This window comes from Diorhabda sublineata, chromosome 2 (genome assembly GCF_026230105.1).
Source record: "Diorhabda sublineata isolate icDioSubl1.1 chromosome 2, icDioSubl1.1, whole genome shotgun sequence".
In the NCBI taxonomy this organism is placed as follows: Eukaryota; Metazoa; Arthropoda; class Insecta; order Coleoptera; family Chrysomelidae; genus Diorhabda; species Diorhabda sublineata.
The window spans coordinates 12459903-12477646 of record NC_079475.1 but is presented as its reverse complement, the minus strand read 5'-3'; the positions used below and the strand labels follow the sequence as shown (position 1 = coordinate 12477646).

The 17744-nt window shown below is 31.5% G+C and overlaps 1 protein-coding gene across 10 annotated transcripts in view; it reads right to left on the bottom strand.

Moving 5' to 3' along the window:
• Positions 1 to 17744, bottom strand: part of LOC130452691 (hepatic leukemia factor) — a 134326-nt gene that overhangs the window by 6503 nt on the left and 110079 nt on the right. For 7 of the 10 annotated variants that reach the window (XM_056792099.1, XM_056792093.1, XM_056792094.1 and 4 more), the window contains 3 exons: positions 2732 to 2910; positions 2480 to 2657; positions 936 to 1189 (listed from right to left, as the gene is read on the bottom strand). In XM_056792099.1, the coding sequence (XP_056648077.1) occupies positions 936 to 1189; positions 2480 to 2657; positions 2732 to 2910 (611 nt within the window). The remainder of the gene's footprint in view (positions 1 to 935; positions 1190 to 2479; positions 2658 to 2731; positions 2911 to 17744) is intronic. The other 3 variants (XM_056792098.1, XM_056792096.1, XM_056792097.1) reach the window with 1 other exon arrangement.

Genomic DNA, 17744 nt, shown 5'->3' with positions numbered 1-17744 from the left:
TAACAAGGGAAGCTCTTAGAAATGCCAATATTAATAAAATACCCACAAAGGCCATATTGAATTTATATAAAGATAAGAAGGCTGCAGTAAAAATCCTAAATAGAGTATCGGGATTCTTCACAGTCAATAACTGCTTAAGATAAGGGCGCTGCATCCTCTCAACACTTTTAAAAATATATTTTTCTAAAGCTTTAACTTGGAAGAAAGAATGCAAATAAATCTGGATCTAAATCGATGATGACACCTGGTTGTACACTTTTTAGTTTGTAGATGGTCAGGTAATATGTGCAAATAAACAAAGATGACTTAGAAGACATGCACGCAAATTAAAGAATACGGAAAATTGTGACTGCATATGAACGTAGAAAAGACACAGTAATTGTGTATAGGAGAGGATACAATCGATGTACATCGATATACAAACAACGAAATTATAGTGAGATGTGAGAATTATAAATATCTAGGAGTTATTTTTGACAAAGGGACAGATGATACAGAACTAAAATGTAAAATAAACAGAGCAATAACAAAACCTCTAAAAGGAATACAAAAACAACGATAATAGAAAACTATATAAGTATCGAAACCGTGGAGAATGAAAAAATAGTTGTAGAAAAAACTAGAAGCCACGGAAATGGACGCCATAAGGAAATCAAATAGAACGTCAAGATTAGATCGGGTCAGAAACGATACAATTATAGAGAATATTGAGAACGAAGTTGATTTGGAACGGGTAAGTGTAGGTAATGATTGCCAAAAAAATTACACCTAATATTCCTTGATTACTTCAAGTAAATTGAATCTACAATTTCGGATCAGGGCAGTTTTCTTTTTGATTTTTTGTTGTTTGTTCATTGAGGAAAATTATAATAAATGAAAAATCTTCAAGTTAGTTTTGGGGTAGGTATACAACACGGCAATTTCTTAATACTAACCTCTTTTTCTAGGTATCCTGCTCGAAGTGCGATTTGATTTTCCTTCATCCGACGGGCGTCACGCGACCTCTTGGCTGCCAAGTTATTCTTCCTCCGTCTCGCCCAGTATTTGTCATCTTTGAGGTCATCGGGAACGAATTGTTTGCGGGACTTTTTGATAAGTGGTTGTGGTTTCAGATCCTCATCTGAAATTACTCTCTTCCTTGGATCGAAGTCTCGACAACTCGAAGCCATAGATAAAGCTTCAGAAAAATCTGTATTTTTAGACATTAATATTGTAGTGTTTGTAAAACTTTTTTTTTTCACTGATGCCTTACTAAATTTCTTCTGTGCATTATGAAACACGAATCTAGTAAGGACATGTACAATATTATAGTTAATAATGACTGAAACAAAATAAACAAAAACGGAAAGATGGAAAGAAATGATATTTTGTCTTTCTGTTTCGTTATGATGCTTCTAGACATTTGTACTACGGGTAATTTTTGTTTAATCAATGTCTAGAGGTTTTTCTGAACTTTAGTAAGGCTTCCATAAATAAACTAAGTTGTTTGATATACTTTTAATATTCAACAAGTTTAATTTATAAAATATTTGTACCAAACGATTCTTATTCATTTTAACTTAAAAAATTGGAATATCGCGCTTCTATTTCACATGTTCAAATTCAAAAAATACCAATTAAGTCAATCTTCTGGTACATATAATTTTATAAAAATACATCGATCAATAAGTCGGCGATCTGGAACAAAAAACAAATGTTTTAGCCAAATTTCGTTTTATTCATCAATTAATTTTCCTTCGAGAGTGAAAACAGCTACAACTAGTAGTTGCTGGAGACTAGATCCGGAGAATATGGTGAGAAAAAACAGAACTAATTTAAAAAAAATATAATCATGTTTGAATGCTCAATCACCCAAGTCAAGATACTAGTAATATAGGAAAGCTGTTGAGTTCTTTTCCTATTACAAATCACCAGTTTATCCATTATTATCCAAGTCTACATCAACAAACATCTATAGATACATAGTATTCCCAATTTGGTAATGATCTAGCTCTGGGTCAAATTTCTGGAGACAATGGAGAGAGATGTGCTTTAGTGCTTAGTCTGAAACACTGAAAAAACAACTACACCAATCCAAACCTATCGCTCACTAGTTTTTTTCTCCAAACAAAGGAGATGACGGTCCGGCATTTGAAATAAAGTATGTTGATCGAAATATGCCCAACAAAATGCCTACGGCTCCGAAAAGAGATAAATATTGCTTTTTGCTGAATTTCTTAGCCGAAACAGGCCTTTGCTGAAGACACTGCAAAATAATTTTGGGAGCCTTATGGCAAAACTTCCATATGATATCTTTATGAAGCACGCTCAAAATTCAACAGCTGTTGTTTGAAAGATGGTATCACAAGAGGACAATATAAATATGTGATTTTTAATGATCTTTATTTGTCGTCAGACCAATGACTTATTGATGGGAATTATATCATTGGAATAATAATTCATTACTAAAAGTATTCATAGTCATGCGGTTTTCACTTACTGGAGTCGGCAGGTGAGGGAGGGTTCATGGTATCCGGGCTCATACAATCGCTCGGACTGGGCGATCTTTCTCTTTTGGGCACTGACTGAGAACTGTTTAAGGGACCTAAAGAACTATGGGTACCCAATCCGTCCATCGATACGCCATTTTCTGATAAGAATTCATCCAAATCCACGTACTGGAAGCACCAAAATTACAAACTACAATTTTTTTCTTGCTCGAAAATCGATAATATTGAAAAAATATCATTACCTTAAGGTCCGTTTCATAAGTCTTATCCCAAAGATTTGGACCGAGAAACGCTGTTTGTGCTTCAACAGTATTCCAAAGTTCCCCATCGTCTTTATTTTTATCGTCTCCTAATATACTTCCTGCTAAATCTTTGATCGTTGTGTGACCATGACTGTGCGAGTGAGGTGGTTTACTATTTCCTGTAACCAAAAGAATAAGAACTGAAATATACCCAAAATTTGGATTGAATAATTATTAATTTGAAACATATGAATTAGGCTCATGAAACAATTTGGAGTTATTTACACTGCATCTCTTCACTTTTCTGAAATAATTTTTCTCTAAATCATTTTTTGATATCTAGGAACAGAAAGTTATCGGAGGTAGCCAATCAATATAGGAGGCAATTAAACGTTACGCGGTTCGTTTTTTGCAACAATTTTTTTTCAGTAAATGCCGTCGTTTGACATAAAAACTTGTCAGCAGAAAACATAATTTTGGACAGTTAACAGTCTCTCATTTCATATAATTAAAAAAAAAAATTACATTCCATTTCATCAGCCTCAGCCTCAGTTTTTTACTTGGAAGAATGTGTTGGTCGAAAGACCATTCTAAAAATATTGGACTGGCAAATCCACGGACCTGGCTCTTCCCTATGTGATGAGAACGATGGAGATAACGTTCAAAACCCATTCTTGGAGTAGCCAAAAGCTTTGATATGATGTTTCTTACTAGTCTCGCAAAAAAAACTATGCGGAAAAGCTATTGTACACATAGATGGGCCTTTTTTCTCTGTAACTAATAAACTGTTCCACTTAAACAAGCTGGTACATGAAGAAGTAAGTAACAATAAACAATGTGTTCGGTAAGTGCCTAGCAGCGGTCAGATGTACGAGATTCAAGCACTTGGGCAATAATTACAGAAACATAGCGAATGTGATGTCAATATATTAAAAATAACTCTATCAAGGCATCCCAATATATATGATTGAAATTCAAACATCATACACCGTAGGATTGCTTAATTTTGGTTTAGTGACCGTAAACTAAAAACATAGAAATAGAAGATGTCGATGTAATAAGCCTAACAAAAGGCGAAATTGAGTGGTGACACTGAAATTGGGAGTTCCTCAAACATATGAAGTAATAGTCGTCCGTTACCTGATAAATCAAAATGAAAATGAGCAGAATAGTTTATAATATACAGTCAACTCCTAATTTTGTAAAATTTTTCAATAATCTTGAATATTGTCTTTCTTATTTCATCTATTCAATTCTCGTCCTCAGTCTACCATGCCTAACCCAACCAAACGTAACCTAACCTAACGCATATTTTATTTTGAAGGGTAGTTAATTATTCGAAGATATAGTTTAAAAAATTATAACCTCACACATTTTTTTTGTAGAAATTAACGAACTTCGTAATTAATTTCAATTTTTTAATTGCTTTCTGTAAAGTTTAAAAATACATATAGAAATTACTTCTCAGATTTTTGTTTTTGTTATAAAACAAACTAATATTTTAATACCGGCGATCTCTTTTTTTAAAAATCGCGTTCTTAACTTCTTTAGTATATATAAATCAAATTACTCAAATTCACTGGAAAATCAGACACATATAATCGATTTTAGATTCTAATAGAAAATTTGGATTGAAAAACGACTCTGCTAAAAACGACTCTTTCAAATCTTATATTTCACCAATTTTTTGTAGACGTTTTTTGCTTTCATCTATAATAAAATTGATATTAACAAGACTAACAATCGACTTTTGCTTGGCAACTTTATGTTGCATGTTAACAAGTGGTTGGCCTTGAAGACATCTCCAAGTTCTTCTCACAAGCACACGGAAATCGAATCAAATATTTCTAATAAGAGTGCGTTACGATGTAAAATGTTTAAATCATTATTTGATGATGTGGTGGACATTTTCAGTTGGTTCAATTTAGCTTTACAGAACATTTTAGTCCTGATCGTATAGAAATGCCATTCAATATTTAATCCTTCTAGCTTGCTAAAATTAGATGTTTTAAATGTTATTTTGAAGGTTTAGAAATGTAAAATGGATGAAGAATTAGTAGTGTATGATTGAGAAGAGACTTGAAATAAATATTATTACAAGGTTTTTCTTTTAGATAATATTTGTTAAGTTCGATAATAGTTTTTCTACCATTGATATACCACCGAGAATTTTGCAATCCGTAACAAAGACTGGTGATTTTTTCTTTGTGATTCTTTGTAATTTTCACAAAATATTTCCACCTAATTGCTTTACGGCCAAACGCCATCTGACAAATTTGATTCAACTAAAAAGACGGGAAACAAATTTTTGCACACATGGTGTCAGTTTGACTTAACTGTCGATATATAGAATGTATTCGTGAAGAAAATCACTGACTGTGGACTAATTTATATATATTATTTTTGTCTTGGTTTGGAAAAATAACTTTGGTGTAGTTTCAAACAATATGAGAGATATAAATTCAACTTTAATTATGTATAAAAGTATTAGAAAAATACTATTATACGAAATTATGAATATATATTATATAAATACATCTAAATGTTCTTGATTTTAGGTCTCTTCTGTTTTAAAATTAGGTTTTTTTTTGGATAATTTTTCTTTAAGTCTTTATCAAAATATTTTGATAAAGTTGAAACGTTAAACTTTATCTTCCAAATAAATGCATTAATATATCGAAAGATCTAAGAAATAAGAAATCAAAGAAATTTATTATATAAATTGTATTAATCGCGGTCAATATCAATAATCTGACATACAGCTTACAAAATCAAAATAAGAAAATTTAGAACTTTTTGAATATACAAGATAGCATATCCAATTCCAATCCAACTTTATAAAACAGAACATTATTATGGAAATTAGGTTTCTAATAGTTTATATACGTTGTGTATCATATTTAATATCCACTTGCAAGTTGAAGAAAAATTCTAGCTGTTTCTTAAAATATCTCTGGACAGAAAGATGATATTAATACGCAGTTTTCGTTATTTTGATGTTAATTTAGTTTACTTTTGAAATATCTACTCAAAATTTTATAATTCTATTAAAATTTGTCAAGAGAAATCACAATATCTAAATTATATGCATCAACGCCCTCTAACATTCATGTTGCTAATTCAATTGCTTAGATTTGATATATTTCGAATTGGTGGATACAAAATACAAAAATCGGTATAGCAGAACCGGAGTTACAGCTATTTTTTGAAAATAAAGTTCCCAATCTCCCTCGCCTCTTATTTGAAGAAATAGACTAAACCATGTGCAATTTTTCCCGATAAAATAATTTACCCAAAATTGATGTTGAGTACGTCTCTGTTGGTTAAGTATTTTGGTTTGTAGCCTTGAACTAGACTGCCTCTTACCTTTTCCTTTGAAGTAGAAAGATTTTTTCGAAAATAGTCAAACGAATTTCATTTCTCAAGGTTGAAAAAATTGCCGACTTAAACATTTAACTATGCTTTGTAACTCTTTTAATTGCCGCAATTGCACCTTGCAGATCTGTGTTCTAATAATTATAATATTTAAATCGAATCACATATTACTACAATCTGAACAGGGACGTACTGAATAAATATTAGTATGCAATAAGCATATAAACTGTATTTCAAGAATAGAACTATTAGGTTAGGTTAGGTTGGATTACTTTAGGTTAGGTTAAGTTTTTCGTATTCAGAAAGAATAAATGCATTTTTAACGAAATGTCGGCAATGTACCCTCTAGAAATTAATGAATCTCAATCTAAAATAATTAATTCGTAAAAGTATTGATATAATAGTGTTCATGAAAATATTCTTCGTGGTTGGGCCGGGGGAGTTGGTCGTTAAAGATTTTAAACCATTGTTCAAATTTAATCTAAATTTTTAACACACCTCTCCTCATAATTTTGAAACAGAAGAGACCTAAAATCAAGAACATTTAGAAAGGTCTAAGAAATAAGAAATTGAAGAAATATGAAAATATTCTGTTACATTTTTGCGATATCGAAACCGAACCTGTAATGTGATTTATTTCTATTAAAATTCATCAGTTGTTTAAAATGTAATTTTCAGTTTATAATGATAGCTATTTGCATCTAATTAATACGTGCTATTCATTCATACTTCAGCAGGTTATATCCAATGTCAAAGAGATTTAAATTTAATTGCAATGGTGCTGTAGTACAAAAAAAAATAAATCTGGCAGTTAGAAATATAATAGTATACAGTTAGAAGGAGAGAAGATATCCTCCATATGCATTTTCCAAAATTTTGGAAAAAAACAGTCAGTTCAAAGGTTTGAAACGAGTAATTTCTTTCTATATATATATATATATATATATATATATATAATAGACTGGGAATTCTTGTTACTAAATTTAAGGTTCACGTTTTTAGGAAACTTCACATCGCCAAAAAATTGACTAAAATACATAATTAAGTGGAGTGCAAATTGAGAGAAAGTTTAAAAAAGAAAGGTGCATGATTAGAACATAAGAAGAAAGCGAAAAAGAGACTTTGGTTGACTTCAAGTGATGTATCCTACCTGTTACTATCGATATGCTTTTTGGTTTTCTCATTTTCAGGACGTGTAAGACATATTTATTCAAAAGTGTGCCATTTAAACATCAAATTCAACTAAAAATGAACCTGCAACTGTTTTTAGTAGACCAACTACCATAAATCTAATTAGTCCAAAGAACGAGCTATTTTTTCAAATTCTCATGTTCTGAATTTCTCAAATCTTTTGCTCTTCAGTTGACGAATGAGTTCTTGAAGTAAATATAGCCTTCAACTTTGTTATAATCCTATTGTAAATATAAATCATTTCCCATAAAACATCGAGCGTACCTCAGTGTTTTGAATTCTCGTTTTGTTAGAAAAAACAGATACAGTTTTTAAAAGACAAAACTTTCTTGAAGTATTGATTAGAAACGATTAGAAGGGATGATTATACCCCTTAAATACATATATATATATATATATATATAATTCAACCCAGACGTGTTATATATTAAAATAAACGACTTCACATTTCGGGAACATTCCGGCCAGCGCAGCGCCTTCAACTCGAAAGATCAATAACATAGTCGAATCTGATGTGATTTAATTTTTCATATATTGAACCAGATTATTTCTCATTTCAAGCGTGATTCATAACCATATTTTGTATGGCATACTGTCTACAGCAAAGCTGACACGCAGGGTTGGCTCCTATGTGGAAAATGATTATTTCTAAACACCAGCACTCACAGGCAATAGACTTCGCAAGTACCTATATACCCGACGAAGATCAAACACTCCTAAATGCACCTACTCCAGCCAGGAAGACGATGCCGAGCATACACTCTTCCACTGCTCCAAGAAAGAAACGTGGACGAAGTTTCAATATTGCCAATATGATGGAGTACTTGTTAGAATCAGAGTAGTCCTCGAAGTACAATTATGAAGCGATACAGGCTATAATATAAACCAAAGAGAAAGAGAGTAGGAACTAGACATAACGAAAAAAAAAATCGATCTAGGTTAGTAATTTTTAAAAACAAATTTTATAATTACACGTATTCGTTATTGAAAATTATTAATTTGACAGATCAGTTAGACGAGAGAATAGAAGCTCGAATGAAACTTCTTCATTCTAACCAGTCCACTCTTGGAATAATATTTTCATGAATGTTTTTTGAGTATTTCTTTTGATTCAGATTTGATAAATTCATCATGAATTTGTTTGCCTGAAATACCTCAATATGATGTTTTCTGCATATTCAATCTATATTATGAGTTTATATAAGTGGTTTTATTTAAGTGATTCATTTAATTTAATGGTATTAGTAAAGTATTTTCATAGTACGTCGAAGGTCAAGTACCAACATAAAAAGTAACTCAGTAGTCACGCATTAAATTTAAAATGTCATAAATTTCTATGAACCATGGAAATATGGAAAACATAACAACCATAAATATGAAAACAATAAATGTTTTTTGTGGGCTTTGTATTTGTTCAGAACTACCATTGAAAAGGTTAGCCTGTATTGTCTTTTTAAATTATTAATTTTTTAACTACCTAGTAAATCTAATTTAATAAACATGTTGAAAAATAAGCTAAGTTTTTGCATGGACGGAAATAAAGACGAAAGTAGCCAGGAGAACAAAAATTCTGATTATCACTTCTACAAGCTCCAACTTTTTGTCCAAAAATTTATATCAAGGAAAATCAGCTTCTATGAAGCAAATTTTTTTTATTGTAACCTCTGGAATACTGTAATACGTGAAAAAAGTCATCAGTGTCAGTGTTACAAATTTTTCGGCACGAAACAAATTGATCACAACAAACGGTGCCCACTTTATTAGTGCTACAAACTTGTTATTATATAGTCAATCAATGTATCAAAATATACTACACACGTTTGAAAATGGTGAGCAATAAAATCCAAAGATTTATTATTCATTAGTGTCGATTTTTATTTGATGCATTTCAATAATATTGAATTGAAATGAATATTAAAATAAGAGAAAATCACGTTGCAAGGTGTATGATTCTCGAATAAACTGAATTTATCATTGATATCGAAATGTAGTAATTTTATGACATATCACATATCACACTTTCTAATCGTAAGGGATAAATCGCCAACAGGCAGAAGAAGTATTGGTCGTACGAGAAAGAGATCGTATGACAATATGGTTCCAGAAGGCGGAAACTGAAGAAGAAACAGGTTTTAAACCTACCATACAAGAAGGAAGAATAAGAAGAACTTCAGAAGTTTTTTCTATTATTTCTTGTTTTATATCGCTCAAAACGATTTTCATAATGTATCTTTGATTCAACTTTTTAATAATAATTTATTTGCATTATCTTCTCTATTTCCACTAGAATTCTCAGTACTGTGTTTTTTCTTCTTTGTTTGTAGTTTCTTTCTGTTTGGTATTTGTACTTTGTCCAGAAACATCATCAATATTTCTACTTTTCATGTCGACTCCCACACTATGTCTTAATTCACCTGTTTTTGTTTTGTCATCGATTAAGATCACGGAATCAGATCACTTCTTATCAATTAACGGATAACCACTCTACCCTTCTCTCGATAATGTCTTCAAAGTAGGAACTGAAAATTTCAACGCGGTTCACCTCGTGTACCTTTCTGAACATCAATTTTTTAAATTTTCTGCTAGAACTTATTCCTCACTAACAACATGGCGGTGCACTGACGTCAGTACATAGTAAGCTTGTAAACAGATAAACGGCAATGTTTACAACTCATTTGTTTTTATGTTATAAACTGTTTTTTAAAACTATTTATTCACGTATCTAGAGCAATAAAGGAAAGAATAAAGTAGTTACAACCTATTGGAAAATACTCATGTACATTATCATCCACAAAATAATTCGTGTAAATGTACAAGTACCCACAAACAATTATGGGAATCGAAGGAACAAGCAGTATTCTAATTCTTTGTATCTTATTTAATTTATATATGTATAATAATTATCATGTCCTGAAGGTAAACTGTTTATCTTCAGTCTCTGAAGATGATAACTTGGTTTTCGAAACGCGAAACAGTGTAATTGTGAGTGTTGGTTTAGTGGTGATGTAGTCAGTGTATTCAGTATGAATATCGCCAACGGTTCCAGAAATTCCAATTCCAGTCTATTGACCCTATTCATAAACTTGACGTTGCTGTCGTTAACCTAAAAATTTTGTTATTCTTTTTGACACGTATACCGCTTTTTGTTTTCATGATATTTTTGTTTATAATCCAGTATTTATTGACCATATTATGGAAAATAGCCAAGAGTTTTTTTGTATTGGGACCATTAGGCAAAATCACGTGACAAACGCAAACGGATATGATTGGCTGTTTTCCGTTACTACGGCAAATGCAGAGTAAAGTTTACGAATGGACCTTGAGGCTGGCAACTGGAATGTCAAAATGGCGTCCTGTTTTGAATACTCTATAGTTTCGTATGTCTTATGACGTTTCGGGCATAAAAACATAGATGGCGTTTATATAAATTAAGATATGGAAGTAGTCCAAATTACCTGTAGTATCTCAAATATACTGCAATTTCTCTTATAATAGAAACGATTTAAGATAGAGAAAAAAATTTAAATATATCCATATATTTATAATTGGATGAAAATAATCTTAATTTACACGAACTTATGAATTGTATCAGCTAAATTCAAGTAATTGTGGTCAAATCTGGATTACTGTCATTTTTGGTGAAATGCAATTTCTCGTTCCGCATCTCAGTTCCAATAACTATCAGGAAGTAATTGCATAAATTAATGGATGAAAAACGGAAAAAAAATTATAAAAACAACAAATTATGCAATTGAATACCACAGTTATGTGATATGCCGATAAATTTTATTATTATAAACAGTAAATCAATCGATTCTTATAATTTTACGCTTCAATAAAGCGAAATGTCCCAATTGATTAATTAAACCAAAGAAATTATACGAAATATCAATGTAATCAAGTCGATATAAAAAGATCTTGAGGTGCGACCTATAAAATCATTCTCCAATTATCCATTGTCTCAGTCACCGAAATCTCATTTTTTTGAGTAAACTTTCCTCGTTCTTCTTGCTCAAACCACTCACAATATCAATTTCATGTCTGACTGATGCTTCTATGCCACGCCTCGCCGTTTAATTTCATCTTCGCTCTTAAATCTTCTACCTATAACTTTACGATCAATAGTTACACGGAGTCACATCAGATCTATATGGTGGGTGTGCCACCCTAGTGTAGAGTAGCCTTGGAATTCGAGGTATTGTGGATAAAAGCAATTGCACACCTTATCTGATTTTGCCTCACCTTTTTTCGATAATATTTTGACTTAATTGCCTTAGTAAAATATGCCAATTTCACAGTTGTATTTGATTCTTTAAAGTCAATAAAAAGGATAGATAACGTTGCAGTTTCAAAATATTACAGCCATAACTTTTTTGGTGCCCTTTGCTTTTATTGGCACGGGCTCACGTTTTCGATGCCACTCCATGGAATCTCTTTTGGATGTCAGATCATACTAAAAGACTAATATTGATCGAATTATACTTTCTTGGTTTTCTTGTAAAAGCTCTAAAAACGGCAAATAACATTCTACTCGACTCTGCTTTTGCACTTTGAGAATTCGAGGTACCCAACCCTGGAATTATTTTTGACATATATAAAAGTATCCTTGTTTTGGAAATGCAGCTCTATCTGGCAATTCCTTTTGTTTTAAGGCTCCGATATGTCACTTAGAACAATGTCTTCCACTAATTTAATGTTTTCTGGAGTAGTCACCATCACAGGACCTCCCGCATGTGGATCATTTTGTAAAGAGCGAAACATCTTTACCAATTTTTAATTGTTGAAATTGATGGACACAAAACACCGAAAACATTCCGTTTATAATTTGCGTTGTTATTAATCCTTTTTTTATAATGAGGAGAAACTCAATTTTGAAAATAACTCGACTGAGTGTTCGTTCGAGCTCGACTATAATGAGATGGTTAGAAACTGAAACTTTGAGTAAAGCTTGTTGAGACGAAGTAATTCATTCAGACGGTAAACTTTCCAGAAAAAAGTAAAATATATGCTGGTAGAAATGGCAACAGAAAATCGAAACATTCATAGGTCAAAAGGAAACAAAAAAACTTTCTTCACGTCAAAATTACTTCAGTAATATGATTATTCAGTTATACAAAAAATAAATCAATCCAAAACTCTTCATTGGACTTTTTGATAAGTTTTCTACTTATAACAACGTCACTCATTTCTTTTGTTTGATACTATCAATGACTAATGAAAAAAAAAGATTGTATGACGACAAAAAAGAAATGGAGTAATGAAAACAAATAAAACAACAATTATGAAAATCGGATCTTTCCTTTCACTAAAATTAAAATAGTATACATCTGTTGGATATGAATAATACCAGACGATATTCTAATATATTGGTAAATTGATCCTCCAGCAGTAGGTAGTTTGTAGTATTTGTAGTATTTTGCAAGACAATTGAATTTCTCCAAACATATTTATCATAATCATTATTGAATTATTTCTTTGGTGTGGGAAGAACTTCCCGAGGCAAACGTGTTTAATTATTATTTTGCCTCCCCGGACGATATGAGAGGTAATGAGATGTTTTCCAGAATAGTAAGTTGAAAGCTGAACAGAAAACTCATAGAAATCGGATTGAGAAAGTAACTTCTAGTTTAACAAGGTTATGAAAATAACCTTTGACAAAATGACATGCTGACCAGTATCAAACTGTTAATATAATCGTTTAAAACATTTTATCACTCTTCTAAATTTTACGACTTATGTGTTTCATTCAAAAACAACTTTTATTAATCGACCAATATAATTTTTATTGTTTTTTTATCGCGTAACCACTTTAATATAAGGTATTATATTAAATGCATACCTCACATTCTAGTAAGCAAAAAATTACGGAAACGCGCGACGGAATATTAAATTGAATTTCTACTGTGCCAATTTGAAAACCGTACGAGGAAAAAGGAAATAAAAATATCTATTGGATCAGTAAACCAGATCAGGAGCCTCGTTATTATGTAACTTTCTAACGACAATCAGATCCGTAACGAAAATATGATATTTCTGAATAAGAAAAGTTAATTATAAATGAAGAATAGGCCATTACATTAGGAAAGAGTTTTATTGATTCAATGAAAGATTAAGAATAACTTTGGAATCAGTGTATCACCAATAAATAAGCCCTTGCGCCAAGGTCAAGTAAAGCTATTAAATCAAGACAATAAATTCAAACTCGGTAAAAAGTTTCCCTATTATTGGTTTTTCTGTGAAATAATGTTTAGAAGATTTCCGCGGAACTTGAAATATTTGGTGAACAGAAAAGTAATTAATGATGATGTGGTAACACCACAGCACTTTATTGTTCATTAGAAATTGTACTTTTCCATATTTTTTCTCAGAATCACCAACTTTATTATTTAACTATGTATATGACCACAAAAAGCCTTTTTAAATAGATATAACATATACTATTTGTTTGTTATTCACATATAATATTGATAAATTAGTTCTAGATGGTTTTGCCTTTGGATATATCGCATATAAGCAATAACTCTCTTCACCTCCCTTAAAAAAATGAAGCATCTTTTACTTTTTAGCCTGTACACACAGGTCTAATACGAGGTCCCAAAGTATCTAGTCTGACCTAGAGATAGTGGTGATTGCTTGAAAAATAACACAGTATCTATACAACATATGTTTCAAGTTGAAGATGCCACGTTGTTTAGTATTTGTTAGGAAGCCATCATGAATAATGAACGTTTTAAGTGAATTTGTAAAATTGGTCATCGTTATGTCATACAATACAAGGCCTTAGCCCAACCAATATGAAAGCTGAACTAGATTCTAATCTGGGTGAGACTGTTTCTTCGTTATCAAGAGTAAAATATTAAGTCATAGAGTTTAAACGAGGCCGTACGACTTTCTAGTACCAGCCTCGCAGTGGTCGAACAAATGAGGTGAAAACTCCATAAATGTTGAGGAAATTCATACTGGATTGTCGTCTACTAAAAATGCACCAGCTAATAGACATAGTAGGCATTCCAAAAAGTGCGGACATCGCATATCAAATTTGGACACGAGAAAGCTGTGTTCAAGATGGATACCGCGTTTGCTAATAATGGACCAAAAACAGCGTAGTGAAAATGTTTGGCAATTTTTCGCAGGAATGAATGAAATTTGGGTGTATCAATTCACACCAGAAACAAAAGAACCATCAAAACAATGAACTGAAGAGGAGAGAACCGGTTCCAAAGAAGGCAAAGACAGTTCCATTTGCAGGCAAGGTCATGGCGTCTGTTTTTTGGGATACGTGTGGGATAATTTTCATTATCATTATCTTGATAAAAGAAAAACTATTGATGGCGAGTATTATGCCATATTTTAGCGAAGAAATCAAGCAAAAATAACTGCATTTGGCTCAGAAACAGCTCACAAATCCGTTATTGCATGGCCAAAATTAATGAATTAACATATTTATTTTCCTCGGATTATTTTCTGTTTCCAAACTTGAAAAAATTTTAATTTACGATTCTTATTATAAAATAGGTATGGCTTGGAAAAGTGTGAGTAGCTAAAAGAAGATTACGTTTAAAAATAAATACATTTTTATCCACATTTATCTATTTCCTTTGTTAGGCCAGGTACTTCTGGAACCAACACTAGTTCTCGAAAAATTGATTAAAAAAATTATCTTGTGCTTATCTATAGGAGTAATTTCATATTTCTTAGACCTTTTGATATGTTTATTCTAAATCTAAGGTCTCTCATAATATTTACTATAATTCTTTATAAGTAATACTTTGTCACTCTTCTATCTTCACAAAATGATTTCAATTTATTGTAGGACATCCAAAAATATCAAATTCTGGCCTCATTACATTTGTGGAATGAATCGATATTTTTATTTGTTTGAAAAACAATTTGAGGAATTTTCAAAACTATAAATATCCGTAGGAAAATAGAATACCTGCTTAGTGAACGTAATAAATGACGATTCTCTCATAGACGAAGCATATTTTATCATAAGCTGTCAACAAATCCAATGTATATCGAGAAGGATACAAAATTATCAATGGAGAAGGCAATTGGTAGTTAAAATTATTATTATTTCGTGATGATTTGTCTTAATTTTAGATTTTAGTTCGGTCTCAATATCTTATATGATTAAATTTTTTTAGCTCAAGCCGGAGCTGGTTAGAAATACCAGCATGTGAAGAATTAACTTCCTGAAAGTGAAAATAACGCATTTCATCACAATATTACGTACTGGTAATTGTGTATTCAGATGCACTCACCAATTTCATTCTTATTCAATATTTGACATTAAGTACCATTTATTTTGTTTATAATTTTTTATATAAACATAAATAGGATCGATTTTATTTAATTATTATTAGATTTGATAAAAGAATAGTGTTAACTTGAAATATCGAAATATATGAATTGAATTGAGAATCCTTGATAATGCGATTTTCAATATTGTATGGTGTAGGTGTAGAATTCTAAACGGTTATAATTAATAAATAGTGAATGTACGACGATGGTCCCAGAAGTGCCTAGCCCAACAAAAAAAATACAAACATGTTACAAAGAAATATATTTATTTTTCATCTCGTCTTACCTCCATACATTTTTCCCAGCGATGCCCTTTTTATAAGAAGAATCGTCAAGAATAACCATTAACTGGTGACATTACCTCTTTATTGGTGGAAAATAATTGACCACCGAGACATTTTTTCAAGTTTGGGGACAGAAAATAGTGTGATGGAGCAAAATCTTGCGAATAGGGTGCATAAGATAGCAATTCAAACTTTAATCTATTTATTTTGGCCATTGTAATAACAGATATGTTAGCTGGTGCATTGTCTTGATAAAACAACTCTTTCTTCTTAGCCTAATGCGGCTGTTTTTCCTTGATTTTATCGCTCGAAAGCTGTAAAAAGTTCGCATAATACTCGCCGTTGACAGTTTCTCCTTTTTCAATGAAAATGATCCCACGTGCATCACAAAAACCGACGCCATGACCTTGCCTGCAGATGGAACGGTCTTTTCCTTCTTTGGATTCTCCTTTTTCGGTCCATTGATTTGATTGATTTGTTTTTTTTTATTTCTAGTGTAAAGTGATTTATTTTTGTGAAACATTGCCAAACATTTGATGGAAATATTTTCACGACGCTGTTTTTAATACATTGTGAGCACACGCGGCATCCATCTTACGCACATCTTTCTCTTGTCAAAATTTTCAGTTAATAAGCGATGTATCGCACATTTTGAAATGCCTACTATGTCTGCTAGCTCACCCACTTTCAGGCAACGATCATCCAGTGCAACTTTATGGATTTTCTTCAACATTTCTGGACCTCATTTGGTCGACTACTGCTATGCTGGACTTCGATTGTCGTACGACCTCGTTTAAACTCTATTACTCAATATTTTACTGTTGATAACGAAGGAGCAGCCTCGCCCAGAGTAGAATCTAGTTCAGCTTCTATACTAATACATATAACAAATACTAAACTTGAAACATATGCTGTATAGATTGTGTACTTTCTAATACATTGGTATTTTTCAAGCATAACTAGGTAAGGCCAGGTACTTTTGGTATCATACTCGTATATACCTATAATATATGCCTTAAAAGAAAATACTTTGATAACTTGGGACTTCTTATTCTCTTATACAACGCCTTGTAAGTTGATTATTATAATTCCTTCTTAATATTTAATAAAAGCGTTAATGAGTTTACTGGTTATATATTAGACTAATATAACTCATGTTTACGTAATTGAGAAATAGCCAATTTATTTTATATCATCAATGTTCAATGTGTTGGAAATGAATCGGTAAATCGGATATTGATTATTTCCTCGGTAAGTGAATCACTCTGTACGAAACATTTGACCTTATTTCATAAACTGAATTTTATTTGTGCCAATTGCTTAGTCGGAAGTATTATCTTTTGTGCTTTCCTTGCGACTGGTGAAAGTGAGAGTACTTTAAAATCTCAGTGAAACTGGTTGTTGGGTTTTGTCTTTATATAGATTAAAACTCGTTTAAATAATACTAGAAATATAAAAATTCCAAATCATTTGAGTCTTAAATTATTTAGGGTTTATATTCTTTTCTTTGCTGCTACGATGAATTATTTTGATAATTCATTTTGAAAAACAAAAATATACAAATATAAATAATTTCTTCGAGTTAATAGAGAATTTAAACGTGTACCCGCAGCTAGATGGGTAATTTGATCAAAAGATTACAGCAAATCGTATATTTAAGATACAATTAGAATCATTAGTTCAAATTTTAGGTTTTTCTTGCGTCTGTTAATTTCATAGAAATTCCAGTCCCAATTAGGATTCACGTTTGAATTGTATCCAGTAAAAAACCTTCGATTACGATGTAATAGGCTTTCTTTGTCCAGGCGAGATAGCCCAAAAATCATAATTTTGCTTAGTTTTCCACGATATGTATTTCG